The 17,017-nt window shown below is 38.4% G+C and overlaps 1 protein-coding gene across 1 annotated transcript in view; it reads right to left on the bottom strand.

Moving 5' to 3' along the window:
• THSD7B (thrombospondin type 1 domain containing 7B) overlaps positions 1-17,017 on the bottom strand; it is a 929,494-nt gene that overhangs the window by 259,144 nt on the left and 653,333 nt on the right. Inside the window, exon 14 of the mRNA XM_061439032.1 lies at positions 1,362-1,540. Within this exon, the coding sequence (XP_061295016.1) occupies positions 1,362-1,540 (179 nt within the window). The remainder of the gene's footprint in view (positions 1-1,361; positions 1,541-17,017) is intronic.

The raw sequence follows: 17,017 nt of genomic DNA on the forward strand, positions 1-17,017 counted from the left end.
ACTCCCCCTACTTGGGTTGTTTCCCTCCTATTTTCATTAATCATATCCCAACCTTCCCTTTCCCAAACTGTTGTACTTGAGAAGTTTTTTCTTTTTTTTTGACAAAATTTGTGTGGATTTTGCAATACTCTGAATTGTTTTTTCCCCAATATGCTTTATATTTGCTTTGAAGGAAGCAACCAGGATCATCATTTTACTCTACATAACTTAAAAAAAAAAAAAGACTAGCTTAATACTTTGCCCTGTCTTAGAACACAAACATTTTTTGCCATTATAATAATTTTTCATTTTCAGCAAATTATGTATCTTTTATCAAAACTTACAAAAACAGCTAGAGATGTCAGTCTTGAAATGACAAATGATATCTAAATAGAAGTAGTACTAGATATGTTATTTATATTAATTGACTAGACATTGGATTTCCCCTCCATTAAACAATCTCTATATAAAGTCTGATCAAAATGGGGATTAGAGGGAAGAAATAAATAGACTTAGTAATAGAAGCCTGTGTAGCTATTCTGCTAAAAGTTTCAGAGTCATAAAGGATCTGCAGGCTCATGTTTAAGACGCATGTCACTTAAGAATAAAGAACTTATTAACAACTGTCATCTTGTACTTCACCTAATTAATTAAAATATATATATCAGTCCATGTATAATAACAGTATGCAACAATGGGAGAAATTTGAGTTCTGTATCATAATTCTTCATTAAATCTTAGTTTCTGTTATATGGGTAAAGTTAAATGAAATATTCTAATCAATTTTGCTTAAGATGGAAATTTCATTTGATATCTGCATGACAGTGTATGCTTTAGGTTCCATTTATGAAAATGGCTTTGATTTAGGGGGAAAGGTAGAAAAATAGCTCAGAAGAGACAGAAAGAGCTGTGAAAACACTGACAAGATTAGGAACAAAGAAAATTACGATGAAGAGTTATGTAAAGGAAAAACAGAACACCAGTTTTGGAGTATGCAGATAAGACCGCTAATTATATCTATAGCCATAAAGTAATTTATATTCTCCCAACATTATTACATACACACACACACACACACACAGAAACCTTTTATAATATAATTAATCAAATAACATTTCAAGATAATTTAAAAACCAACTGGATTTAATTTTTGTAAACATCATTATAGCTAATATTACCAAGTCGTTCTCAGCATTGCCTAGAAGTGGACAAAGCTTCTATTACTAATTCTATTATATTAATTTCTACCCTCTTATCCACTCTTCTGAACGTCTAATAACTTTTTATGAGCTACTTAGAACAAGATAATGACTTCAATTTCAACAGGAAATAATAAAGGAGATACTTTTTCTGCTCTGTATTTGTTGTTTCATGTACTTTACCTGATTCTTGAGATCCAATTTGGGACATGGGCGACCTCCATTGTATGGTTTTTCTTTCAGCCATTTCGATCTAATTCTCACTCCAATCCCACAAGATGAACTGCAAGACCCCCAACTTGACCAGTCGCTTAACTTGCAATCAAATGGGCAAGGAATGACACATTCTTCTTGAATATAGCCTGGAAAAGATATAAAAGAAGTGAAGAAAGTCTGATCAAAATGTACTGATCAAATTTACTTTGTTTACTTTATTAGAGATCATATTACCTAACAATATTGCTGCAGGGGTTTCAATAAACAGACAAAAGATTTCCAAGAGAGATACATATGGTTACTTCTCCATTCCAAATTTGTGCCATCTGCTTACTTCATAGGCAAATTTGGGATTGAGGAAGGAAGAAGGGAAAAGTGCAAAATCTTCCTTTCTAATAAGAAGAAATGAAGCAGCTCAGGGTTAATGATGGCACTATCACCCCCCTGCAATGGATCTACATTCCCTTTTCTGGGAACAGAGAGCATAATATAGTCAATCTCAGTGCCTTCGATCTGCAAAGCTTTCACAAAGAAAGATCTTGATTCTCACTGCTGTAGTGTGACTTGAATGAAGGAGGAGGGCAAAGACTGAACCACAGATTAGGAAGAGCAGGATACTACTGAAAGAAAAGAGGAATCGTGAAAGGCTGTACATGAGATACTGGACTGGAATCAAGAGGTGAAGGTTGAAATACAGTTGCAGATGTTCTAGCTTTCCTAGCTCTTATTCTGTCCTCAACCCACTTCTTGCTACAATTTTTCTCTGATTAACCATCACATCTACAGATCATTCCGTTCAGTTCAGTCGCTCAGTTGTGTCCGACTCTTTGCGACCCCATGAATCACAGCATGCCAGGCCTCCCTGTCCATCACCAACTCCAGGAGTTTACTCAGACTCACGTCCATCAAGGCAGTGATGCCATCCAGCCATCTCATCCTCTGTCGTCCCCTTCTCCTCCTGCCCCCAATCCCTCCCAGCATCAGAGTCTTTTCCAATGAGTCAACTCTTCGCATGAGGTGGCCAAAGGACTGGAGTTTCAGCTTTAGCATCATTCCTTCCAAAGAACACCCAGGACTGATCTCCTTCAGAATGGACTGGTTGGATCTCCTTGCAATCCAAGTGATGCTCAAGAGTCTTCTCCAACACCACAGTTCAAAAGCATCAATTCTTTGGTGCTCAGCTTTCTTCACAGTCTAATTCTCACATCCATAAATGACCACTGGAAAAACCATAGCCTTGACTAGACGGACCTTTGTTGACAAAGTAATGTCTCTGCTTTTGAATATGCTATCTTGGTTGGTCATAACTTTTCTTACAAGGAGTAAGCGTCTTTTAATTTCATGGCTGCTGTCACCATCTGCAATGATTTTGGTCACCAGATATGTATTCCCAATTTCCGTCTCTCCAATAAATTCTATGCCACCTACTGATACACTCTAACCAGATGCCCGATTCCCCTCAAATTTAACATGTCTAAAGCTGAGGTCACCGATTTTCTCCTAGAACATTCTAATTTTCTTATATTCCTTACCTTAATTAACTGCAGCATATCTGATTTCTATGTACTGGTGTATGAAGTTGCTCAGTCCTGTCTGACTCTGTGATCCCATGGACTGTAGCCTATGAGGCTCCTCAGACCATGGAGTTTTCCAGGCAAGAGTACTAGAATGGGTTGCCATTTCCTTCTCCAGGGGATCTTCCCGACCCAGGGATCGAACCCAGGTCTCCCGTATTGCAGGCAGACACTGTACCATCTGAGCCTCCAGGGAAGCCCATACTGGTGTATATACCTGTATAATCTCTTCCCTTTGAATCTGGGCAAGACCTGATTAGATTATGGTATGTGGCAAAAGGGAAGGGAATGCACAGATATTAATATGCCAAATTTTGAATTAATCCAAAGGAAGATTATTCTGAGGGGTCCTGAATTGATCAGGTGAAAATCTTTAAAAGAGTGATTGGGCTTTTTGTCTGTGTGTGTGTGTAGAACAAAATTCTCCTACTGGTCTTAAAGAAGCAAATAGCTGTGCTATAAAATGCTACAGTGTGGCCACAGTCCAGGGGACCACAGCCAGCTTCTAGGGCCTGAGGACAGCCCCTGGCTCTCAGCAAGCAAGAAAACAGGGGTCTCAGCTCTGCGGGTTTTAATACATGAAGATGATTCTGCCAACAATTACAAGGGAACTTGGAAGAGGAGTTTCCCTCAATCACACTGGGTAGAGTCTTAAATCTTGACTCACAACTTGATTACAGTCTGGTGAGACCCTTCAGCAAAGAATTTAGAGAGGCCACGGTTGTACTTCTGACCCATGGAAACTGTGAGATAATACATGTTTTGAAGTGCTATGTCTATGTTAATTTGTTATGCAGCAATTGAAAGCTAGCAGATTATCCAAAATAAAAAATATTTCAGTTACCTTAGACCAGCCTCCATCATTTTACACATATACTAATTAGTTCTTATGTTGAAGCATCACAACAATGTCCCCTACTCTATAATTCTTCTTTTTTTTTATTTTATTTTATTTTTAAACTTTACAATATTAGTTTTGCCAAATATCGAAATGAATCTGCCACAGGTATACCTGTGTTCCCCATCCTGAACCCTCCTCCCTCCTCCCTCCCCATACCCTCCCTCTGGGTCGTCCCAGTGCACCAGCCCCAAGCATCCAGTATCGTGCATCGAACCTGGACTGGCGACTCGTTTCATACATGATATTATACATGGTTCAATGCCATTCTCCCAAATCTCCCCACCCTATCCCTCTCCCACAGAGTCCATAAGACTGATCTATACATCAGTGTCTCTTTTGCTGTCTCGTACACCTATAATTTTTCTGGTTCATCCCTGGTTCAACTATTTCTGACCCAGAATACTGAAATATTCTCCCCACGAGTCTCCTTTTCTCCTAATCATTCTCTTTGGTATTGGTCAGTCACTCTGAGGAAAAAGTTACTATTCTAAAATACATAATAATTTACACTAGTCCTTTTATAACCTTTGCTGATTCTCTATTGTCTTGAAAATAAAGTGACAACCACTTTGCAAAAACTATAAGATTTTTCATAAGTGGCTCTACACAAAGATTTTCAACGTTGGCCACAAAATATGTTCCCACTGGCCAGATTATACTAGGGACTAATTCAACGAAATCTCAGAGGATGGGACCTAGGCAATGGTAGTTTTCAAAGATCCCCAGAGAATTCTAATGCATAACCTAGTCTCAGAACAACCTCCCTGACTTGTTTTCCTCCTGCCCTTCCCTCTCCTATATCTTGAAATCTTTCCACATAGACTACTTCATCTTCTCCAATAATATTTATGCTTTTCCTCATGAAAACACCTGCTCTTCCTCTAACCAGTTTAGCTTTCATTATTTCCCTAGTGGCTCGGATGCTATAGTCCATGGGGTCGCAAGGAATCGGACACAACTTAGCGACTAACACATACACACACACACACACACACACACACACACACACACACTTCAACTACTCTCTTGAAGTATGGTTGACCATCTGGCCCCATCACTCCTCTGCCATGCCCAGTCTGGCAAAACTTCAGATCTAAATTGGTCCAACTACATTCCTACCCTGTGCTTAATACTGGAAACCAAGTGGAGACTAAGGCAGTGCTAATGCCATACATTGCTTGGTGATTCTTCTGAGTTTTCTTCTCACTCCAGTTCCACATGACAGCTTTGCCAAACCTCCTCTCCTATTTTCAAACTTTTAAGATCTGTTCTTTTTCAGAAGAAATAGGAGTGAATACGAACTCTTTTAATTTCCTATGACTATATTTGTATGAACTTCCATATTTTTCTTCTATCTTCATATCACAATGGAAAAGATATGCATTTTCTTATATAAGCCATCTTTTCACCATTTTCTATCTCTCTACACTGTCTCACTCTCTAATTTTAGAGTTATATTTCTCATACATTAATACTAGAATGATTGTACATTCCCCAAATAACACTCACTGATAAGAAAGAGCACACTTTAAACACCTAAGTCATCAAGAGGGATCCCTCCGAGGTTGAAAACAAATTCTATTTGGGATTGTTAACATTCTCTATTGTTTATCATAGTTATAATTGTACAGTCATTACTAAGGAGTTTTAGTTATTAATTTAGTACTAGGTGTATAAAACGGAGAAGCCTATGGCACCCCACTCCAGTACTCTTGCCTGGAAAATCCCATGGACGGAGCAGCCTGGTAGGCTGCAGTCCATGGGGTTACGAAGAGTTGGACACAACTGAGCAACTTCACTTTCACTTTTCACTTCTATGCATTGGAGAAGGAAATGGCAATCCAATCCAGTGTTCTTGCCTGGAGAATCCCAGGGACAGGGGAGCCTGGTGGGCTGACATCTTTGGGGTCGCAGAGTTGGACATGACTGAAGTGACTTAGCAGCAGCAGCAGCAGTAGCAGGTATATAAAAAATGCTAACTATAGGATTAACTAGAGGCCACAGGCATTACTTGGTTTTATAAAGAAACTGAGTCACAAAATGATTCCATTTGCTACTGAATGAAAAAAGTGGATTAGTAATTGAGTGAAATTAATTTTTTCACTCAATTAATTTTCATGGTGTAAATGCTTCAAATATGAAATTTTAGGAGACTTCATATAAATTAACTTGTTAATCCTTGTGTGTCTACTTAGATTCTATGTTAAAGTAGATTTTGAATTAGATGCTCTTTTAAATCAAGGAGACTTAATATAAATATCTATATTTGCATATTGAAGGATTTTTAATTATAGGGCCTCTTAGTGATATGTTTTTTTTTCCCTGTGATAAGACATGAAACCAGAGGATCTCTATGAAAATCAAGGTCATAAATTCAATGAGTAAAATATAATTCTGAAATTCAACAGATTTGAGCAGTGGTGACATTTATTTTTCAAAAAAGTTATTGGCATGCTAGAGTATACCCCAAAGGAAAGACCATACTGAGAACCATTAATAACTGCATAGTTTTATACCTATCTTATAATACCTACAACTGTTGGTAGTAGAATATGATCAAATGTGACTACCTACAAGTTAACCTACCATAAGAGAATTCCAATTTCTGACTATGGAAACTTCAATAATGTTTTAAAAGTTCATTTCCATAAAACATACTACAGACTAACTGCCTTGGCAACATTCATAAATCTAAATCCAATTGCTATGAAAGAAGTACTTTTTCTACCAAAAATATTTTACACTATAATTTATAAGCAGAATGTGTTGCTTGGACCAACATTTTACTTGACCTGTGGATGCCTTCATGTTCTATTTTAGTTATCTGTATGCATATGAAATTGAGTATGAAGTAGTTATTACAAAATTATCAGTAGAGAATGCAACAACAGTGATTTTATAAGACATTGTACATAGTAGGTATTCAAAAAGTATCTATTGATATTACAGATAAAGATGAGCTGAATAAAATCTATTAATAGAATCTGTATGTTATAGCTGGAGGAATTGAATGACTTAACCCCAATAGGGCTGAAGCCCAGGAACCTGGTTTCAATCTATATTACTAACCCCCATATATTGCTCTTTGCTGCTGCTGCTGCTAAGTCCCTTTAGTCATGTCTGACTCTGTGCGACCCCATAGACGGCAGCCCATTGCTCTTTAGGTTAGTTCAATAGATGTAGGTAAAAACACAGCTCTCTAAGTATGATGGCCTCTTTAATAAGACCACTTCTCAGGATATTATGTGCTGTAGATATTTTTCTTTTAGCATTCAATTACTAACACTTCCCCTTCACACCTCTCACTGTCCCCTGAAAATCTTGTTTTGGAAGATGTGAAAGAAGGAAATATTGATGATATTAAGCCTGAGGAAATAACCTAGGTTAATTTACTTATATTTTCCCACTGTGTAAAGTAATAGCAAACATCTGCCTAGATAGTGAATGTTCTATTGACTAACACTGCTAAAAGAATAAAAACACACTACCAAAAATAAAATGCTGCTCATCTCTTCCCCAGTTCAAAGTGAAAACCTGGGAGAACTTTGTGAGTTCGAATGATATCATGTCTTCATTTGTCCATATTTAAAGATTTATTTATACATTTTAGTCCTATTATTTATTTTTTTTAATTTTATTTTATTTTTAAACTTTACAATATTGTATTAGTTTTGCCAAATATCGAAATGAATCCGCCACAGGTATACCTGTGTTCCCCATCCTGAACCCTCCTCCCTCCTCCCTCCCCACCAGTGCACCAGCCCCAAGCATCCAGTATCGTGCAATAAGTAAAATATACTGTACTTAAAAGTATGTGATGACTTAAGTCAGAATGGTTTAGATATTCTTCAGGAAAAATGGGGAAAGCATGGGGGCAGATGTTTTATTATCACAGGAAAGAATTTGAGAAATTAGAGCAATACTATGCCATTGTTCTCAAGGGAAACACTGACAAAACATCTGTTTAAAATCTCAGTCCAGGTTCGATGCACGATACTGGATGCTTGGGGCTAGTGAGTGCACTGGGACGACCCAGAGGGATGGTATGGGGAGGGAGGAGGGAGGAGGGTTCAGGATGGGGAACACACGTATACCTGTGGCAGATTCATTTTGATATTTGGCAAAACTAATACAATTATGTACAGTTTAAAAAAAAAAAAATCAGTCCATTAGCATGTGGTTAAGTAGTGTGCTGCACTACTAACTGAAGTGCCAGCTTGCTGATGTGCATTTATATTTTGAACTGAGAATACTGCTCATAAAGAGCAGTTACGTTCTTTCAAAGATGCAGTCTTTCAAAAATGGGCCCAACAGTGTTTAGGCATCTGGAGGCCTGAGAAGGGAAGAGTTGGAAAGCACCTAAAGTACCATTGTTTCTTCCTTTAAATTTTTGATTTATGGCATGGAAGAATTGATGTTTTTGAACTGCAGTGCTGGAGAAGATGCTTGAGAGTCCCTTGGACAGCAAGGAGATCAAACCAGTCAATCCTAAAGGAAATCAACCCTGGATATTCACTGGAAGGATTGATGCTGAAGCTCCAATTCTTTGGAGCTGATGCGAAGAGCCACCTGATGTGAAGAGTCACTTGATGGGAAGAGCTGACTCATTGGAAAAGATCTGATGCTGGGAAAGATTGAGGGCAGGAGGAGAAGGGGATGATAGAGGATGAGATGGTTGGATGGCATCACCGACTCAATGGATGTGAGTTTGAGTAAACTCTGGGATATAGTGAAGGACAGAGGAACATGGTGTGCTGCAGTTCATGGGGCTGCAAAGAGTCAGACACAACTGAGCGACTGAATAACAATAGCAACAATAAAAAGAACAGTTTTGAAAATATACTCCCTACTGGTAGAAGAATATCTTTACTGCATATATGAAAACCCATCAACACAGACTCTCTAATATTAACCATTATAAAATATGGTTATGGTACTGCAAATAACAAAGTAGCTTATTTGGATCCACAACCTCATCAGATACCTGAATGCAGCTAAATAAGAAACCATACAAAGTTCTAATAATCACATTAAGGAAAAAGTTTTCTGGATTCCCTAAAACTCAAATATTTCATAGCATTATGTATTAAATTTTATTACATCTACCAGAAAGAAAATCATCTAAGTGTCAACTATTTTTCTTAATTAAAAATATAATTTATTGGTGAACTTTCAGATGAAAAGCTATTGAAAGTCATTAAGGTCAAAAGCTTCAACTTATAGACTGGTCAGAATTAGAAAGGGAACTTGAATCCAGACTTGATGGAGATACACAGCTCACAATCAAGTAAGAAAAAATCATTATTATGACCTCAGAATGTTCTCTTTGGTTCTAGAGTGACAAATCAGAAAATCAACCCTGGCCCTAAAGAAATTCACATTTTGCTAGAAAGCTGTCTTATAAATAAGAAAAAAAAAACACATAGTATATAATCAATGACTTTAACTATATGATACAAATAATATATATAAATCATACAACAATCTGAGGTAACAAATGGATTCTGGCTTCAACTGTCCATCACATGAAAATAAAAGATTGGCACATTTTTTTAGGAAGCACAGGTTTTTGAGTAATTGCTCAACCTGGTTCACTTACTCAAAGTAAATGTATCAGTGTCAATTTAATCAATCAATCAAATCATATAAAGAACTGATCTTCTAAATTGAATTACCCAGGTAATTTAATATAGATGGTATCTGCAGGTGTTCATATAGACAGAGTTTCAGCATTAATAGCCTCGTATCTGGCTCCTCTAGGCAGACAGAAGAGATATTTTGCTCTTAGAAGGTATTAAGGATGTTAGGACAAATGAAACACTAGACACAGAAACATTTGAACCATTTGAACCATTCACTTAGGACTGTATGTACCAAAGCAGTTTTTATCATTACTGCAAATAAATGCTGTTAGAATTAAAGTGACTGAATGCTTTAACCACATAATAAACTTGGCATTTGAAATACTGCAAAGCTGAAGATTGCAGACAAGACAATATTACTGGGTAATTTGTAGGACTGTGGCTGCAAGAGCCTGTATAAAGTCCTCTCATGACATCTCCTTGCCCTGAGAAAATCTTGACTTAAATTACACCAATCAGTAATTTACATTTTCTTTCAAAGTTCTGAGAGCTGATCTCAGAGCACATCTGAGACACTTATTCTTGTCATGTCATCAGTGCTATTCTCCAAATACTTTTGGTTTTGCTTCTGGACACATGGCATGATTACACTTCCCTGCCTCTAGAATTGAGATGTGATCTTCTTGCTTTATCCAGTGAAGTGTAAGTAGAAGTGAAGTGTGGCCATTCCAGGTGGCAGCTTTAGGAGCTCAAGTGTATGGATTTCCCCAGTGGTCCTGTGGCTAAGACTCCATACTCCCAATGCAGGGGACCTAGGTTCAATCCCTGGTCTGGGAACTAGATTCCACATGCTGCAACTAAGACCAGGAGCAACCAAGTAAATTAATTAAGTAATGAATTATTTTTAATACAAGAGAGTTGGACTGTAATTTGTCCCCCCCTTTCTTTCTATATACCAGAGGGTCCAAAAACACCAGCCAATGCACAATGGACATGGATACTGAATGATTTTAATGGCTTTCAATCTCTGGGATTTTGAAACTGTCAGTTTCATTTGTTACCATACCATAACCTATCTTATCCTAACGCATCAATAGTGGCATAAGAAAGTATATCTTCAGAAGATCAAGTAAAGAGCACTCAGTTCAGTTCAATTCAGTCGCTCAGTCATGTCCGACTCTTTGCAACACCATGAATCACAACACGCCAGGCCTCCCTGTCCATCACCAACTCCCAGAGTTTACCCAAACTCATGTCCATCGAGTCGGTGATGTCATCCAGCCATCTCATACTCTGTTGTCCCCTTCTCCTCCTGCCCCCAATCCCTCCCAGCATCAGGGTCTTTTCCAATGAGTCAACTCTTCGCATGAGGTGGCCAAAGTATTGGAGTTTCAGCTTCAACATCAGTCCTTCCAATGAACACCCAGGACTGATCTCCTTTAGGATGGACTGGTTGGATCTCCTTGCAGTCCAAGGGACTCTCAAGAGTCTTCTCCAACACCACAGTTCAAAAGCATCAATTCTTTGGCACTCAGCTTTTTTTATAATCCAACTCTCACATCCATAGATGACCACTGGAAAAACCATAGCCTTGACTAGACTAGACTTGCCAACCTTTGTTGGCAAAGTAATGTTTCTGCTTTTTAATATGCTATCTAGGTTGGTCATAAAAATATTTAGAGTAGTTTGAGCATCTATACATAATGTCCTAGGAAAATAAGATTAACTTGTATCAGTAGTTAGCACAGTCTGAATGGCAGCACAATCCAATAAGAATGTGACTTTGCAAAAGTTGAGCCTATAGATACGTATTTCAGGAAAATGTATAATTTATTATTTTAAAAAAGGACTAGTGATATGGATTATAAATCAAGATCTGACCTTATGTGATCTGGAATAAAATATTAAATCTCAATCATTCAATTTTCTCTTGTGAAAATAAAAATGTAAGAATGCATGTCTTTTTTTAAATTCTCTTTAATACTGTAAGGTCAAAAATATAATAAGCAGGAGTTAGTGGAAAAATAACATATAATACAAGCAGCATATTAATATTTTACCATTACTAAAAGCTATATAGCAAGGTAAAAATGTTTTTTCCTTATCTTGTTTCTGTGCTAGTGATTGATAGAGAACATAATTCTGTAAAGATGCTTAAGCAGAAAAATTATAGGGTAATAATTTTCAAATTTGGGTGCCATTTCTCATTCCAGATCATTTCCATATAAATTAAAGGCTAAGATAACATTGACAAAATGAGCAATTTTTTACTGGATCAGTAAATCAATTGTGTTTTGAGTCCATCTCTATCTTTCCAAGTCTGCTGCCACCAGCCAACGCCAGATGCTCGTTATCTCTCACCTGGACTATTATAATGGCTCCTTAACTGGACTCCAGGTCTCCAATCTCTTTTAACCCATTCCATATCTGATCACATGAAAGAATACAGGAGGAGTCTACCTAGAAAGCTCCACTTTGGAAAAGGTGCATGCAAGAGAGAGGTCCTGAAGTTTAAACTTCACTGAGTGGATTGAGTTCTATGGCCATCAGTACCCTGCATCTTACGAGCACCAGCATTTAAACATAATTCCTAAAGGTGGCAATAAGAGACATCAAAAATATCTACTACAGAATGAATACCTAGAAAGAGGCAGATGACAACATCCTCATTCAGAGCCAACTTCCTGCAAGCCCTGGGGCACAGAATAAAGCTCATTCTGTGCTGAGGTGTGCATAGAATAAACTTCAGAATGAAACATCAATTATTTTTTTATTTGCCGGAATGTTGAGTCATCCAGACAGTGATTTTTATCCATGAACAATGAAATAAGTTGTTATTAAAGATTCTAAATTATGGATTACACGACCAATCAAATTTACCTCCAAAAGTTTGCTTTTGCCAAAGAACTGCATCTTTCACTGAGCTAATGCAGAAATCAATGTACTGGAATGAATTCATAGCACATTAACTCTTTGCAAGTTACTGTAAAAAACCTTTTAAAATATCACCAAGGTGTAAAATTAAATAGGACTCCTAGCCTTGATTTATACTGCATGCTGATAATGGTGAATTTGTTTCACTCACCAATAAATTTGTTTCCTAATGGATTGTGGATCAGCCAGTCCAGAGATTTACATTTAGGTTTCTCTTGTCTTCTATAGACAAATAGATATCTGATGATTTTATTTACTGATATTTCATGATATAACTGCTAAATGAACAGAAGAAGATGCAAAGAAAGGGTGAGATGTTTACTTTTCCTATAAGAAAATTGAAATAGTCAATAATCTTCTAGTTATAGTAATCATGTCAAGGAACTGCAGATGATTCCAATTCACAAAGAGAAAGGGCCTTTTACATCAAGAGAAAGTCTCAAGAGTGACCAGAAGTGTCTTTCAGAAGAGAGAACAAAAAGTGACAGAAAAGAGTTTATTCAATTCCTGGGGTTGTCATAATCAATAGTCACAAACTTGGTGGCTTAAAAAAGCAGAAAATATCCTCTCATAGTTCTAGAGGCTGGGAGCCTGAAATTAAGGTATTGGTAGGGCTGTGCTGCCTGCAAAGTCTGTGGAAGAAAACCCCCTTCCTTGCCCTTCCAGCTCCTGATGACTCTAGGCATTCCTTGGCTTGTGGGAGCACACCCTCAGTTGCTGTCTTCTCTCCACAAGGTCGTCTTCCCCGAGTGCCTGTGTCTCAAACCTCCCTCTCCTTCCTCTTAGAAGGATGTCAGTCATTGGATTTAGAGTACAGCCTAAATCCAGGATGATCTCATCTTAATTTCCTTGTCTTAATTATATCTGCAAACAACTTGGTTGCAAAAAAGGTCACCTTCACAGGTACTGGAGGTACTTTAATGTATTTAACATATTTTGGTGGACAAAATTCAACCTCTTAGAGAGAGGAATGAAGACTATGGTAAGAAAGAGAGTTAACACACGGATGACGGTTTGACCTTGGTATCATGCCTTCCTAGGCCTATCCCCCATTTTAACAGCAGCTATCTAAATCTTCTGTTGTTGTTTAGTCACTAAGTTGTGTCCAACTCTTTTGTGACCCCACAGACTGTAGCCTGCCAGGCTCCTCTGTGTGTGGGGTTTTCCAGGCAAGAATACTGGAGTGGGTTGCTGTGCCCTCCTCCAGAGGATCTTCCTGACACAGGGATCAAATCCACATCTTCTGCACTGCAGGCAGAATCTTTACCACTGAGCCACTGGGTGGCTAAATTTTCTCAGCTGCAGTTTTTTGGGAATATTTTTAAACATTATACTTATTTATGTATTTGGTGGGGTCAGGTCTTAGTTGCAGCCTGAGGGAACTTTGTTGAAGTGCACGGATTTTCCAGTTGTGGTCTGCGGACTCAGTAGTTGTGGCTCATGGACCCATTTGCCCTGCAGCATGTGGTATCCTAGTTCCCCGCCAGAGACTGAACTCACATCCCCTGCACTGCACGATGGATTCTTAACCACTGGACCACCAGTGAAGTCCTCAGGTTCACTTGTATCATCTAAAGCAAAGATTGGACAATTGTGACTTGCAGGTCAAATTCAAATGGACTCTTTTTTAAGTAGTTTTGTTGGAATAGAGACACAGTCATTTAAGTGCTGTGTACAGTGACTCTTCCACTGAAACAGCAGAGGTGCCTAGCTGTGATGGAGATAGTATGACCCACAAAGCTAAAAATATTTATCATCTAGATCTTCACAACAATGTTTGCAACATCAGATTTATAAAATGGGAATAGTAATAGTGCCCACTGCATAAGATTATTATGAGGATTAATTGAGCGCTCAAAACAGTGTGGACCACACAGTGAGCACTCAGGTTCCATAAGATAGGAACAGTGCCATGGTGGATAATAGCATGGGCTTGAAAATGGGAAAGAGCTAATTTCAAAGTCAACCAGGACACTTACCACTAGTGGTGTTAATTTGCAGCTGTCATTGAACCCCTTCAAGCCTCAACGTTCACATCTGCCAGATGGAGGTAATTATTACCCACTTCAAAGAATTGCTTTGTGCATTAGAGCGTCTGGAATGCGAAATTAACCATGGCTACTACTATTTCCCGGAGAAGGCCATGGCACCCCACTCCAGTACTCTTGCCTGGAAAACCCCATGGACAGAGGAGCCTGGTGGGCTGCAGTCCATGGGGTCGCTAAGAGTCAGATACGACTGTGCGACTTCACTTTCACTTTTCACTTTCATGCACTGGAGAAGGAAATGGCAACCCACTCCAGTGTTCTTGTCTGGAGAATCCCAGGACAGGGGAGCCTGATGGGCTGCCGTCTCTGGGGTCGCACAGAGTCGGACACGACTGAAGCGACTTAGCAGCAGTACTATTTCCAGGCGGCACTAGTGGTAAAGAACCTTCCTGCCAATGCAGATGTAAGAGATGCATGTTTGATTCCTGCGTGGGGAAGGTCCCCTGGAGGAGGGCATGGCAACCCACTTCAGTATTTTTGCCTTGAGAATCCCCATGGACAGAGAAGCCTGGCAGGCTATGGTCCATAGGGTTGCAAAGAGTCAGACACGACTGAAGCAACTTAACAAACAGCATCGACTACTATTCTTATTCATTACAAAGAAGTTATGGTATCATCTTTGGTGTATGAAATGGAGATGGGAGGTAGGAAGACAGTCCCAACTTGAGAAATCACATATAGGAGAAGATCCAACATCTTGAGTCTTTGCAAAAAGTTACTTTCACATCAAGACCCAGACCTCTATTTCATAGGGGAATGAGGAAAGTGTGCATATGAATTTTTGTCTGTTGAACAAACAAACAGAACAGACAATGATCATCTTTCAGTACATGACAACTAATAATCCCATGCCAATTATACTAGAAATATCTAGAATATTGAACAAACAGAGCTTGAAGGCCACTAGAGACTGAAGTGACGTTATAAGATTTTAAAGAAAAACACATTGAGAGTAAGAACAAGCACAGGACCTGTCAGGCAATCACGTGCTTAATATAGGTCAAGTATTATCATTATTATTGGAAAAAGTTCCTCCTTAATAACCTTGCAGCATCTGTTATTGCAATGCCCATCCAGCATGACAACTATAAGCCATGATTACCCTTTGCTTCATATTGGAAACTCGAAGTATTCGAGTAACAAGCAGACTATATTCTGCTATACAATTTCTGCTAATTAAATTTCTTTATTGTGGTATTCTCTGCCTCACATTCCCAGTTGGGATAAATCCCAAGGGAATATGGGACTATACAACTTGATATAGTCCATTAAAAACTTAAGGGGGTGAGGGATAAATTAGGAGCTTGGGGTTAACACATTAGTACAAATAAAACAGATAAATCACAAGGACCACTGCTTAGCACAGGGAATTAAATTCCATATCTTGTAATAGCCCATAATGGAAAAGCATTTGAAATAGGTATGCATAACTGAATCACCCTGTTACACATCTGAAACTAACACAACACTGCAAATCAACTACACTTCCAAAAATAAATAAATAAAATTTGAAAAAAAATTAACTTGGGGAAGCAAGACTACAAATTTACTGCATAAGTTTGTGAAAAATCTATTTCTCCTTCACTGTGAGAGAAAGTATAAATTGTATAGGCTATTTTTCCCTTCACTTTTAGTGAGATATAATTGAAATACAGCACTATATACATTTAAGGCATAAAACATAATGATTTGACTTACATACATCATGAAATGATTATCACCATAAGTTAAGTGAACATCCATCATCTCACAGAGAAGCACATTATCATCCCCAGTTTTAACCAATCATGTTCCTCCTTCTGTTCCCCATCCTACTCCTTTGTTAAAGTCCCAGCTGTTTTGAAATGACTTACAGGGACTTCTATAATCTACTGCTTCAGTGTCTCTCCATTATGAAACTCTGTACCTTTACAATGTCCAACAGGTGGTAATAAGTTCAAAATATGGAGATATAATTCAGGAAGCACTGAAGACAGCTTCTTTTGTTCTACTTCATGCTCTATACAACCATCCTAGCTTTATAGGGATATCTTTACAATTATCAGGGTTTCCCTGATAGTTCTCTTGGTAAAGACTCTGCCTGCCATGCTGGAGACACCAGTTTGATTCCTGGGTCCAGAATATCCACTGGAGAAGAGATAGGCTACCCACTCCAGTATTCTTGGGCTTCCCTTGAGGCTCAGCTGGTAAATATGCCCACAATGCAGGAGGCCTGGGTTTGATCCCTGGGTTGGGAAGATCTCCTGGAGAAGGGAAAACTACCCACTCCAGTATTCTAGACTGGAGAACTGCATGGACCGTATAGTCCATGGGGTTGCAAAGAGTTGCACAGGACTGAGACTTTCACTTTCCTTTCCTCACAATCATCATGTAAACTGTGTATATTTCAGAGTGTAACTCTGGTCCAAGAATGTGCTGAGTATGCCATCTGGAGTTAACATGTCTGTATTCATCCTTCCAGCGTCCCAAAAGATGATTCAGAAAAAAGAAATGAGATAAAATCCTCAAGTCTTATCATTTAAGAGGATTGAGATAGTACCAACTAAGGTATTTTAAGGTATGATTTTTGTCTTGGAGCTGTTGG

The sequence above is a fragment of the Bos javanicus genome, chromosome 2 (assembly GCF_032452875.1).
Source record: "Bos javanicus breed banteng chromosome 2, ARS-OSU_banteng_1.0, whole genome shotgun sequence".
In the NCBI taxonomy this organism is placed as follows: Eukaryota; Metazoa; Chordata; class Mammalia; order Artiodactyla; family Bovidae; genus Bos; species Bos javanicus.